Here is a 13,750-nt window from a genome sequence, read left to right as displayed (position 1 = left end):
TTTTAGGATTTCAAAGTTTTTGGAGTAGTTTGAAATTAGTAATATTGCTGAAATTTTAAAGTACGATGTTTGCAAAGAGTTTTCAACGAATTTCAATCACTAATTTAATAATTGTTATGCTAGGAAATCAAATATTCAAGTTTTGATATTGGGGAAAGTTCTAAATATGTTTAGGATGCATTTAGAATGCTTTATTGTGGTTGCGAATGATTAGAGATTCATTGGGATTATTTGTTGGTTGTTTTAGGCGGAGAATTCTCTTTAGACGACTTTTGAAAGTGCTAAAGTGGCCTATCAGTTTGTTTACACAAGGTACGTACATACCTGTGTGCTTGGAATGTGTGTTATCTGTTGAAACCAAGTTGAAATATGTTGGTGAACTTGATTATGTTGGAATTTCATGTTTAATATTGTTGGATGGACATGTTGAACATATATATTTCATTATGAGGATTATAACATGTTAGTAGATGATTGATGCAAACATGTTTGATTGGGAACACTAGATTATTTTATATATATTGATTCAGATCGATTGATCGTTGTTCCCTTATAGCTTTTCACTACTTTATGAGGGCCGAGGACCTTGTTTAGTAAGTTGAAACCTTATACCCATATAGAGGGGTTGACCAGTATCAAAGGAAAGGTTGGATTTAATTGGAATGACTCTTGTTTGATACCTTTGTGATCACTTACTTAATTCCAAGATAAAAACAGTTGTGAATAAATGTGGATTGTTTGCCTTATGTGATTGTTGAGTCATAACAGGGTTTCAATTTGTAAATCATGTAAAGTGAAACTGAGTAGCAATAGCTTTAGACTGTGCACGTCTAAAGTGACGGACAAATAGGAGTTGGGGTTCATGGTGGTAGCCCATTGCCTTTATCTCGGACCGGATTGATCACCGTGTCCTATTTTTATTCAAATGTTCCTCGATATCGCAGGTCTCTGAGGTTACGGAGTCGCGCCCGTACCTCGTCTTCCTTAGTGAAGACTGTCGGACGGACAACTCGGTCCATTGTCTATTTCAACTAAAATAATATTATTGTCATAAGTCTAGCCTAGTCTAGTCAAGTATGGTCGTCAAATTATCATGTTTTGTCTGCCCTTGTTTATGTTCATTAGTATCATGTTAGGGTTGTTCGTTTAATAGTATCATGTTAGGATTATTATTGTTTTAGTATGTAGTACTCAGCTTTGCTGATTACGTGCTTTGTTTGTGTGTGTTGATCATGGCTATGCCTTATTGATCATGTGATGACCCATCTTTGGTGAGCAGTTTCTAAGGATCAATAAGCGTTGCCCATCTACAGGTTTGAAGATGATGCATCATTGGGATCGGGATTAGAGAGCTTGTAGTTATATTTGTTTTATTAAGTGATTTGGTTTGTTAACTTGGATTTGAAATTTGTCGTACTATTCGTATTTCCTTATTTCCGTTAATTGGTTTTTGGACTTAATATGTAATCGATTATTTATGAACCTAAAAGTTAGTTTTATGTTTTCCGCTGCAAAATTCTGAATAAACCGTTACGTTTTCACACGGGCGATAATACTTTGATAATTCTCTATAGTTATATTTATAAAAGGGTTATTTTAGAAAAAGGGAATTGTCAGGGTGTTACAAGTCAAGAGTAAGTTGTGGCGTTAATTACATTAATTCCACTTGAACTGAAGCGGCCTCTAGCTAGGCATTCAGATCACTTGATCTCACTGAATAATTAACTTGCTTAATTAATATTGAACCGCATTTATTAGATTTATCATTAAATGCATTAAATGCAAACTTGGACCAAGGGAATTATTTCCTTTAGTTTTATCAGATTAATAATTTTGAATTAGGTTGTACAAAAGTCAATGGGTTATTATAGGGAATATAAAGGATTTAAGGGGGCTTTTTTTCACCTTTAAAAAAAATCAGATCCAATAAGTTCAATTAAGTTCAAATAAATTCAAATAAGTTAAAAACTTACAATCATCCCCTAGTCCTGATGGTATTCAACCTCTCTTCCTCCAGAAATTCTGGAATGCAGAATTTCTAGGTGAAAGTATTATTGCCTTCATCAAAATATGCTTTGATACAACCACTATTTCCTCCTCTATTAACTCCTACCTTTGCTTGATACCTAAAGTGGATGTTCCTGAATGTATGAAAGGTTTTAGGCCTATTGGGCTATGTAACTCTATTTACAAGTTAATAACCAAGATTATCTCTTCTAGACTTAGACCCCTAACGCCTAAGATTATCAGTCCCTTTCAGTCTAGCTTTGTTATGAATAGGACTATTGATGAAAAAGTTATAATAATTAAGGAAATAGCACATATCTTTAACAAGGCCTCCAAAAAAGCAAACTTGATGGCTCTAAAAATTGATCTTTCTAAAGCTTTTGATATCATGGAATGGAGTTTCATCCGTGAAACCCTAATTATTTACAGCTTTCCCATCACCCTTGTTAACCTTATAATGAACTATATTACCACTTCCTCTATTTCAGTTCTCTGGAATAGTCAGATTACTAATCAATTCCTGCTAGAGCTGATCATCATAGGCCTGACCCGAAAAATATCGGGTTTTGGGCAGAATATTTTAGCCCAATTTTTTGGCCCGACCCAATTTTTTTTAAAAAAATTTGCAGGCTTTGGGCAACATAAAATAAATTTGGCACGACCCGAAAAGCCCGCTAATTTTGGCCCAAAATAACGGGTTTTAGGCACACAAAATTGGTTTGAAGCTTGGCCCGGACCGGCCCGACATAAAGGATAGTTTTTTATTCGCTCGGCCCGGCCTGACCCGCCTTTTGTTCAGGTTTAATTCCTGCGTTCTAGGGTATTAGACAAGGAGACCCACTTTCCCAATTTATTTTTGTGCTTTGCCTTGAACGTGTATCCCTAATGATTGAAACAAAAGTTAATATGAAACTTTGGAAGCCTCTGAAAATCTCTAAGGATGACTATATTTCTCCCCTTTTTTATGCCGATGATGTCTTCCTTTTTTGGAAAGCTACTACCCTAAATATTGAGATCATGAAAGAAACACTAGAAGATTTTAGAAAGGTGTATGGCCTTCATGTTAACTTTTCTAAATCTTCTATTATATTACCAAAGAAAATGGACTTTAATGTTAGGAATTCTATTACATTGACTTGTAACTTGATAAATTCTACTTCTTTTGGGAAATACTTGGGTAATAATATCTCTCCTTTGAAATTAAAGAAAGAAGATTTCTATAACCTTTTAGATAAAACCACTAACAAAATAAGAGGACGGCAAGCTTAGACTTCTTAATATGGTTGGACGATGTACTATGATAAAATCGGTCCTTAATGCTTATCCCCTCTATGCCATGCAAACTAGCATCCGCTCTGTTATTGTTACCCGGCCATGAACTGGAGTCCAAATGTAAAAAATTCTTTGGAATAGGCTGGATAGGCCTAGGTATATCCCGCGTACCAATTGGGATAAAATTTGTGACCCTATCAATAAAGGTGGACTGGGAATCCGTAATTTAAAAAGATGGAATATTGCCTTCATGGCCAAGTTAGGATGGAAGATCCTAACTCAACCCGATAAATTGTGGGTACGTATTCTCAAATCTAGATATTTATAATACACAGACTTTATAGATTGTAACCCTTCTATTTCCTCTTCTCCTTTGTGGAAAGATATTTTTAAAGGACGTGATATCATCAAAAAATGAATGATAATTAATACGGATTTTTCATGAAATAGCCCCGAGTTTTAACATAATTCACCAAACGCCCATCAAGTTTCAATAATTCATAAAGTACCCCTCACAAATGACTTAATACCCCAAATATCCCATAATGATGTCATCAACCCCATAATCAACAAATTAACATCTAATTAAACCACTAATCGCTAATTAACCCCATAATTAACCCACCCATTAACAAACCTAATTAACCCATCCATTAACCCACTAACCCATCCATTTCTTTTTCTTTTTCCTCTCCCCCTTTTTTCTTCAATCAACCCACCTCAACTATCATGGCAGTCATAAGCCACCGGAATCTCTCCTCCTCCATTGTCTTCTCCGCCGCTGTAATTCCCACTGAACCAGACCCCCGTCGTCGCCATCGAATTAAGCAAGTCAGCACTTCCCTTAACCGGCCACGCGCGACCACAATTCCAACACCCAATTCGCCAGAAACTAAACCCCTTCCACAATTCCAATACCCAATTAATTCGCCAGAAACTCAACACCCACTTAAGGTTGATTCTGCTTCTGTAAAGTGCGGGTAAGAGAGAGGTCGACATCGACTTGACTAAGGTTGGTGAATGGAGTTCTAGAAGACTTTCGAGAGAGAGAGGCCTCATCCGATCTTCCGTCGCCATCGACGACGACAGTAGCATCGACATCACATCGTAGTTTGAATCGACACTGTGACATCAGATTTAGGGTTAGAATTTGTCACGGCGGAATCTTGGGCGGAATCTTTAGCAGCGCCACCATCGACTATCTTTGAGTTCTAATCCATAGCGGCAGCGACTGCGATGGAGTGGCTGGCTTTCCTAGGAAACGAGTGCCGAAGGAATGGTAGCGATGTTAGATGGGAATGCGGTGGAGAAATTGGTGGTCGACTTATCGGCGCTACCCCCCCCCCCCTCTTCAGCGCTTGCCCAAAATCACCCACGCACGTCGCTGATGCTCGCCCTTTCCTTCTTCATCGGGTGTCGGTGGCGGTGTGTGGTGGTGGTGAGGAAGAGAACGGGTGAGGAGGAAAGGAAGAGAGAAGGAAATGAAGGAAAATGGATGGATTAATGGGTTAATGGGTCGGTTTATTAGGGGTTAATTAATGGGTGGGTTGATTAGGGGGTTAATTAGGGGTTAGTTGGTTCATTAGGTGTTAATCGGATTAATTAGAAATGAATACGCCATTATGGGATATTTGAGGTATTAAGTCATTTGTGAGGGGTATTTTATGAATTATTGAAACTTGATGGGCGTTTGGTGAATTATGCTAAAACTCAGGGGTATTTCATGAAAAATCCGTAATTAAGATTGGTAATGGGAAGGACACCTCTTTGTGGAGATGCTCCCCTTTACCTTATCCCCAATACAAACATCCCAGAAAGCAAAGCACATTGGAGAGTTTCCAACATAATCAAAAATAAAATGTGGGATCTCTCCCAAATTAAACATCTTTTGTCTTCCCCTATTTTTGACCTCATCATGTCCATTCCATTATCCACTATTGCCACTAGAGAAGACTCCCTGAGATGGACCCTCGATAAAAGTGGTTCATTCTCCATTAAAAGTGCCTATAATTTCTCATATGTAGCTAGACCATCGGTTTGCATTATATATTCAAGTCTCTTGGAAAAACCTATGGAAAATCAGTGCACTTTACAATATAAAATGCTCTTGTGGAACCTCTGCCATTCTATATATACTTACTTTTGTTGATATCTTAGCGCGAAAAGTCTCTGGCCTAGACCCAATTTGTGTTAGGTGCTATGATTCTGTTGAAAATCATCTTCACCTCTTTAGAGACTGCCATAGCACTTCAGTTTTCTGGTCAATGCTTTTCCAATTTCATGGACATTGTTTTGATTTAGAGTACAATCACTTTTATTCTAAAAATTGGGATGAATGGATAATCTTCAATCTCTCAAGCTCTACACAGTGGAAAATCATTTTTAGTATTACCATTTGGCACATCTGGTCTTATAGGAATAAAGTTGTTTTTTATGCTAAAATGGTAAATGCTTTCTCCTTCTATAATAAGCTCTAGGTTGATTATAAATGTACTAATCAGATGATACAGATGGATAAAGGAATGCAGATGGAGAAAGAAAAAGTTGTGGCATCCTCTTCCAATATGATGGTTGATCCAAGGACTTGGGCTCCACCTCAAAAAAGCTACTCCAAACTGAACACTGATGGCTCCTGGATCTCCATCAATAATGTTGGAGGTGGTGGGGTAATCCGCTGCGACAAAGAAAAATGGGAGATTGGTTTCTCACTTAAATTCAAGACTATTGGACCTGCTTCTGCAGAACTACTGACAATTAAGGAAGGCATGCTTATTGCATGGGGGAGGAAAATAACAAATCTGGAACTTGAAACCAATGCTCAGACCCTCAAAAAGATGTTGGGCGAACCTCAAGACTACCATGATCACCAGTTGTCTGCAATTATTGTGGATGTGGTTGCGCTGCTTAAGAGGGACTGGAATGTTATCATTCTCTATGTGAAGCGGGAAGTGAATAGAGTGGCTCATGGACTTGCAGCCATTGGACGAACAATGGATGGATAGCGCACATACCACTTTCAACCACCCATGAATGTTATGCAGAGCTACCTACAGGAAATTCGATCCACCTGCAATTGATGCATAACTTCCTGTCTGTTTTATCTGCTTTTGCTATGAAATCGGTTGTATTATGTTGTGATATATCTAACCTAGCTTTTGCTTCAAGAAACAATTTAAGTAGGTTCTCTTCTGTCCATGGCTTAAGGTTCTATATCATAGGAAGCCATTTGACCTTTTGCGTCACTGATATGTTCAACTATGGTTAATTAGGTGTTGGAAGATTTGGTTTGTATTGATCCATAGCTGCCCTTTTGCTTGTACTGTTAAAAACTATAGGTTCCTCTGGAACCCTCTTTTAACTTAATTAATGTAATATATTTTTCCTATCTGCGTAAAAAAAATAAGGTCCATACATAAATTATGTTATGAGATGTTATATTGTTGTAAGTAGTTACAACATTGATTCACATGCAATTTTGATCGAGGTCAATTAATTAACATACTTCCTTCGCTTATTTTACTTGTAACAGTTTATTTTTCACACTTGTCACGATCTAAACTGGTTTAGATGACTAACTTCTTAGCAACCTTCTCCCTCCGGTGAACGAGGAAAATAATACGATATACTTTGTAAGTTTCTTGTGATACACTAATGGGTTTGTAGTTTGTTGTATCGTTTCCCACTAATCATTACAAAACCAAAAGTTGCGCTTTAGCCACTTCATTTTTTTTCAATTACTCTATAGTAGTTCAATTCTTCAATCTTTTTCGACGATTACACCTTTTTTTGTTGTATATTTATTCTGATGTCAAAATATATACACATTTTTTGACAAACATTTTACAAGCGTATCATCTCATTTTATTTCACAATACGCACATGCACGCAAATATTATTTCACAAGTACTACACGATCGAATTGAATGAAGTACGAAGTACTCTGTATAAGTGATCTACTACGTACCCTACCCTATTGTGTATCGTTATTCGACGTCCTCAATCGCTAAAAACGCCCTCGTATTTATGGTGAAAGGACAATTTTATCCTTTTAAAGAAAATTACCCCTTTACCCTTCCCCTTCACATTTTTAAACTTTTTTTTAATCAAAATTAATATATAAACAAATACATTTTTTAAACAAGAAATTCTAACAATTTTTTTTTCAATTATATTAAATATTTTAATTAAGAAATTCAGTAATTATTCATTTTTTTTTGCAACACTTTTTAAAATATCCGAAATAAAAAAGGAAATTAATAATAAACTAAAATTTTATTATTATTACATTCGTTTTTACCTGGCAAGAAAAAAAATTATTTTTTTTTAAAAAAAAAGGGCCGCCCGGAATTGGCGGCCCGGACCATGGTTGGTCCACCTGGAATTGGCGGCCCGAACCATGGCTGGGCCGCCAATTTCGGGTGGACGAACCATAGTTCGGGCCGCCAATTCCGGGTGGACCAACCATGGTTCGGGCCGCCAATTCCGGGTGGACCAACCATGGTTCGGGTCGCCAATTCCGGGTGGACCAACCATGGTTCGGGCCGCCAATTACGGGCGGCACTTGTGTTTTAAAAAAAAACGAATTAATTTTTTATTTAATTAATTTTTTTTCCTGCTCGAATGTAATAAAAAAAATTGTTTATTTTTTCGTTTTTAATTTTGAATATTTTAAAAAGTGTTGCCAAAAAAAAGAATTGAATAATTACTGAATTTCATAATTAAAGTAATTAATATAATTGAAAAAAAATAAAGTTGTTAGAAGTATTTGTTTAAATATTGTAGTTTAAAAAATTTATTTGTTTATATATTAATTTCGATTCAAAAAAAAAGTTTAAAAACGTGAAGGGGAAGGGTGAAGGGAGATGGGGGTAATTTTCTTTAAAAGGGTAAAATCGTCATTTTACCATAAATACGCGGGCATTTTTAGCGATTGAGGACGTCGAATAAAAACCCCCATTTTTTTAAAAGAAGAGATATGCAAAAAAAAAAAAGTAACATGGATATTACAAATCAATGTAATATCTTATTGGACATACTTAATATACATCATCTCAACTCTTCATACTTCAACGTCCTTTTGTCCATGAATTCCTTCCGAAACCACCTTTGTGGTCTTCCCATTTTCAACTCCTAGCGTTGCATTTGCTTCTACGGTTTTCTCCGAATTCAATAACTCGGAAACTCTAACAGCGATGCTCTCCTTCGCTTGAGGCGAAACACCATGTTTCCCTATGATGGATTCTAAAACTGCTTCCGACAAGTTTTTGTTCTCTATTACAGCATTTCCGGCAGCTGGAATCCAAGCATGCTCACAAAATCCGATCTGCATATCACATGAAAATCATGATATCTATATACACCATTTTAGCACATTTTAGTTTGATTTTTTACTTTCAATGTCCAGAAAACACCCATATGTGAGTTTGTCCTATATAAAGAAATACAGAGAAATTAACTAATTGGTTTTTGGATGGAATCTCCTCAGGCTTATATGTGTTCAATAAGCTTACATTTGTACATGTTTTTGTTTATCCAATACTCTCTCCGTCTAAAACATTGCCCTATATACCATAAATAGATATCTTATATTTGTCTCATGCTTTATGTAGTTTGTGGTCCCTATAATTCTTTCCTCACACGCGTTATTTAATCTAACTGAAAAAACAAATCTACTTAATTATCCATTTGCTTTTGATTATACCCAATTCTTAATAAAGTAAAAAATTTCTATCTTTTGAGGACGGAGGGAGTACTATTTACTACATACTTTTGGTATGGCGAATAAGAATATAACAGACTATCTTTTAAAAGATTTGACTATTTTTTTCGATCTAACATAAGATTTGGTACTGACCGTTAATGATCCAAGAGGTGACTGAGTAAACAAAATAGAGTGTCCGGGTGGAAATTTCTCATCCTTGAAGGTTTCCAGGAATTTTTCGACAGCCTTAGCTTCATCGTCGGTGTATATGCCGATGGCCTTCCAGAATGCAACACAGTTCTCGGTCACCTTCTCTGAATATTGTTGTCCCGTTAACGGTAATATCATGGTAACTTGGGTGAATTTCTCAAAAGGACCTACAAATTGTTTGCAAACATCAACTTAACAATTGCACCTATTTTAGCGTAAATTACTAGTACCAAGACTCCAAGATAATTGAAAGTTATTGATAAAAAAAAGGGGTGTCACGTTTATCGTATAAACTTAGTTTCTCATACTCTCATGAGTCACGAGTAGTTCTGACAAAAGGGTCCAAACCTATTAATTTGATTTGACCGGAAATGGCTACAAAAACTTCATGCGAAACCCAATAACTGAAATCGATACGAAATTGACATGATCAGATATCCAAATTGACCCAAAACATAACCAAATTGGCATGAATCCTTCGGTCTCAAATATGAGCTAGTTTACTATATCATGCTCTGATTTAACCCCAACACCCAACCTCCCCGGAAAATCAATCCAATATGAATATAACCTGGACTGAAATTAACCCTAATCTTAAACGTACCAAACGCGATCCGACCATCCAAATTAAAACCTAGTTAAATACGATTACATGGATGGACACGAACCAAATCCGTACCAAACTCAAAGTAAAGATGGCCTAAGATAACTTGAACCGAAATGACCCGTTTGTTGGATCTAATCACGAGTAAAGAATATTATTAAATATAAAAACTCCGCGTTTAACATTTCGTGAATTTTTTTTTTTGGTGTTAGCACCCGGTTCACCTTTAGGGCTAATTCGGATTCGGAGTGAGTTGTGGGTGGTTAGGTTCCAGTCCCTCCCAATTATTATTGCGGGGGATCGAATACGGGTTCTCCCTATCAAATTCAGCCCCAATCACCACTGAACCAATAATCAAATGGTAACATTTCGTGAAATTAGTTCCACAATAAAAGTTTTTGTGCAATTGGATTAATAAGGTGGTCACCGACATTGAGCTACAAGTCATGTCTCACACACACACTTACCATTCAAACCTGAAACAAACAATTTAAGACTTGCCGCTTGCTCCAACAAACAAACACGAGTAGTACAGTACAATTTAGTAACGTTAACCCTCGTTCCGTTGGTGTCACGTTATCAACCACATATGAAAAGGGCATAACTAAAATGGTAAATCATCGACATTATACAACTCCGACCTTTCACCCCGCCCAATAACACCCTACCGCATTCTCATGTGAAAAAATATATTTTTTCCGTATATTATTAGATGACACAATGTGATATTTGATATTGTTATTTCAAACTATTTTGACTTCATTTTGTGATTTATATTTAAGAACAAACATAATCTTATTAGATTTGTAATAATGAATATTTTTTAAATATTAACTTCTATAATTTTTTCTTATCCGTAATTGAAGATTTTAATGTTTGAAATCGTTTATTGACAAACGTGTCTTAAAAATTGTGTCATTTAAAAAGAACAGATGAGTATAAAGGAACTCGAAAATTTAGAAATTGTTAACTTTTACCCGAGAACATCCATGTCAGCACTAGTGCATAGCCTTTAAAGTTTAAATATACGAGAATACGACCAATAGATATGTAATTTAGATTGTTAATATGATAAGATAATATGTTTAACAAATCTAATCACTTCATTTTCAAATCATAAAACCATCAACGTATATATTTTTCATTACATTATAGTGAAATTTGATATAGTTTAATCTCTGAGATGAAAATTGAAAATCAAAATATGTTACTCCCTCCGTCCCTTAATACTCGCACCGCTTTCTTTTTTGGGCCGTCCCTTAATACTTGCATCGCTTCTATAAATAGAAATTTTACCAATATTATATTATTTCTCTCTCTTACCTACTAACCCACCTACACCCCTACTTCCTACAAAAAATCATTTAAAAATGCACCCCCTTCACTCACCACTCCCCACCCCTTACACATTTCCCACCAACTATATTAAAAAAAATACCCCACTATCAACTAACACCCATTAAATTAATAAGTCAATTCAAATGTTTTAAACTCCACCGGTCAAACCGGTGCGAGTATTAAGGGACGGAGGAAGTACATGTTACCAATGATGTATTGACCTAATGTTAGATATTCGAAATCTCATTTCCGTCTTGGTAATTTGTAGTTTATTCACGCCAAAAATAGCTACTAGTCTACTAGTATGGAGTAACACTTGTAATATCATTGTAATTGTGAGAATAGTTTACCTGTAACAATATCACGGAAAAATTCAACAGATTCCACCAATTCAGCAGGGGTTTTACCCTTCCACTTGGCAGCCAACGCTGAAATTCCACTTTCTTCCAAATATACTCCTATTGCCGTGAACTTTACAAAATTGCCTTGTATCTCTAGTCCTCTCACCCCTGCACAAGTACCATTACCAAATAAATATCATAAACAACATAAACTGGATCTCGTTAATGTCAACTAGCTTAATTGGTTGAAATTTTAAGTAACAGGGTGATAGTTAAGAATTGGCCACAATTTTGGTCTAAATAATTGTCATTTCTCATTTGCTCTGGGTTTTTATTTGGTGTACAAAAAACAAGATGATAAATAATATAGACGAAATTTAATTTCAGGTCTTGTGTAACATCCTCGACATTTTCCAATTAACGTTGGCAAAGTGGAAGTTGGTAAATGTTCGGCTGAACGATCAAAATTTCCGGTTGGGTCAGTCTAAATCATGCATTTCAAAGCATGTGCATTTTAACAATTTCCGGGTTTGAATCACATTTTATAAATTTACTTTCGATTGGTGTTATGTTATATACTCCGTACCAGATTTGGGTCAAATCAACTTTTTACCGAGTCTATTCCATCTACAACCAAAAATAAGTTGATCATAGCCTATGTGTTATATTTTGACTAAACAAAACAAAACAAAACGAATCATCCTTCCATAAAGCATGTATATCTATTGAAACACGGAGGAAGTATATGTTACTAAAGTTTGTAGGAAAAGTTATCATGGGCGTAGGATTGCTAACCTGCGCCGGCGAGAAGGAACGACTTCTCCGATCCAGGAGCTTTCACCGTCGCCGGGAAAGCATAATCCTCCACGTTCACTTGGGTGACAGGCGTTGATGAAGCCATTTATGACAGACAAATAAAGATTAAACGATATGGTGATGAGGTTAGAGGAATTAAGAGAGAATTGATGATGTTTTTCCAGTGTATAGAGTAAAAGAAGCAGAACCACATTTATAAGCTAGGTGCAAGGGATGAGTGTAGGCCCCACTAAGGAAGAAAGTCACAGTCAAATTTATTGTCATTTTATTATTTTGCTCCATGTATGACTAGCACTCCAAATTAGAATTTTGGGGTAAAAATATTTGTTTTGCATCACTCTTTGTTCAAAGGAAAATTTGGTAATATTAATCCAACCTTTTGCCGATTTTCTTTTATTAAGCCCACCTACGACATATTTTTTAATAATCCCACCTTTACCACCCAACGTCTTTTATTGGGCCCAACACGTCATAAACCTATTGTCGGCGGTAATATATCCCTACGTGGAAGTACTCTCTCTAGATGTATTCAGTCATCATCATCAATTCATCACCATCTCGATGATTTTTTCACCAGTTATCGGTCACTTAAGCCCAATAAAAGTCGTTGGGTAGTAAAGGTGGGATTATTAAAAAATATGTCGTAGGTGGGATTAATAAAAGAAAACCAGCCAAAGGTTGGATTAATATTACCAAATTTTCCTTGTTCAAATTGAAACAATTAAATATTTCATCAAATAAAAAATATACTCCCCATGTTCTTGAATATTAGTCCTATTTAAAATCTTGACATAATTCACAATTGAAGATAGTCTTCTAAGTTCTTTCCAATACGTACTTCAAAACATATTCATGTGAGATCTTATTTTGTTCGTCTTAATGTGTAATTTAACAATATCAAATTTTTATATTTTTAACATACGTATTTGAAGATATTTACGTTAAAATATTGAGTTGAAACGAGTTGAAAAGTCAAAACAGGACTAATATTTAAGAACGGAGGGAGTAATATAATTTGACTTATACTATACGGAGTATGGAGTATAATCTAATTACCCCTTTTTATTTGTTTTGTAAATCACATTGAAAGATGGTAATTTTACTTTTTCTGTCTCATTTTACTTAATCTTTTTTACTAGTTTTTGTGAGAATTTTTTCACCTAAGTAATGCAACTAAAATAAGAAGGGAGAGTATATGAATATTGATACATGAATTGACATTTGGTTTGCTGTGCTCCTCTCGTTACAACAACCAACCCCCGTAACAAAGATTAAAAAATAGGCCAAACAGCAGAAAATCTCATACAGTATCATTAATTATGTCTCCAGAAAAATGAGAAAAGAAAGGAATGTCTCACATCATATACGTAAGTAGGTACATGTACATCACATTCCAAACTTTTGCTTCTTCGTTGAGAAAACTGATTGTCCATATCGTAAAAATAAAGAAAGATGGACTAA

The 13,750-nt window shown here is 35.6% G+C and overlaps 1 protein-coding gene across 1 annotated transcript; it reads right to left on the bottom strand.

The window, feature by feature from the left end:
• Positions 1-7,117: 7,117 nt before the first annotated feature.
• LOC110795717 (chalcone--flavanone isomerase) lies at positions 7,118-12,464 on the bottom strand. Its single transcript, XM_022000733.2, has 4 exons — positions 12,269-12,464; positions 11,483-11,641; positions 9,134-9,357; positions 7,118-8,602 (listed from the first exon to the last, which is right to left on the bottom strand). The coding sequence occupies exons 1-4, from the start codon at positions 12,372-12,374 to the stop codon at positions 8,339-8,341; spliced, it is 753 nt and encodes a 250-aa protein (XP_021856425.1). The 5' UTR covers positions 12,375-12,464; the 3' UTR covers positions 7,118-8,338.
• Positions 12,465-13,750: the final 1,286 nt, after the last annotated feature.

Source organism: Spinacia oleracea, chromosome 4, assembly GCF_020520425.1.
Source record: "Spinacia oleracea cultivar Varoflay chromosome 4, BTI_SOV_V1, whole genome shotgun sequence".
Taxonomy (NCBI): Eukaryota; Viridiplantae; Streptophyta; class Magnoliopsida; order Caryophyllales; family Amaranthaceae; genus Spinacia; species Spinacia oleracea.
Note: the sequence above shows the minus strand (reverse complement) of the source record. Positions and strands in the feature narration are given on the sequence as shown.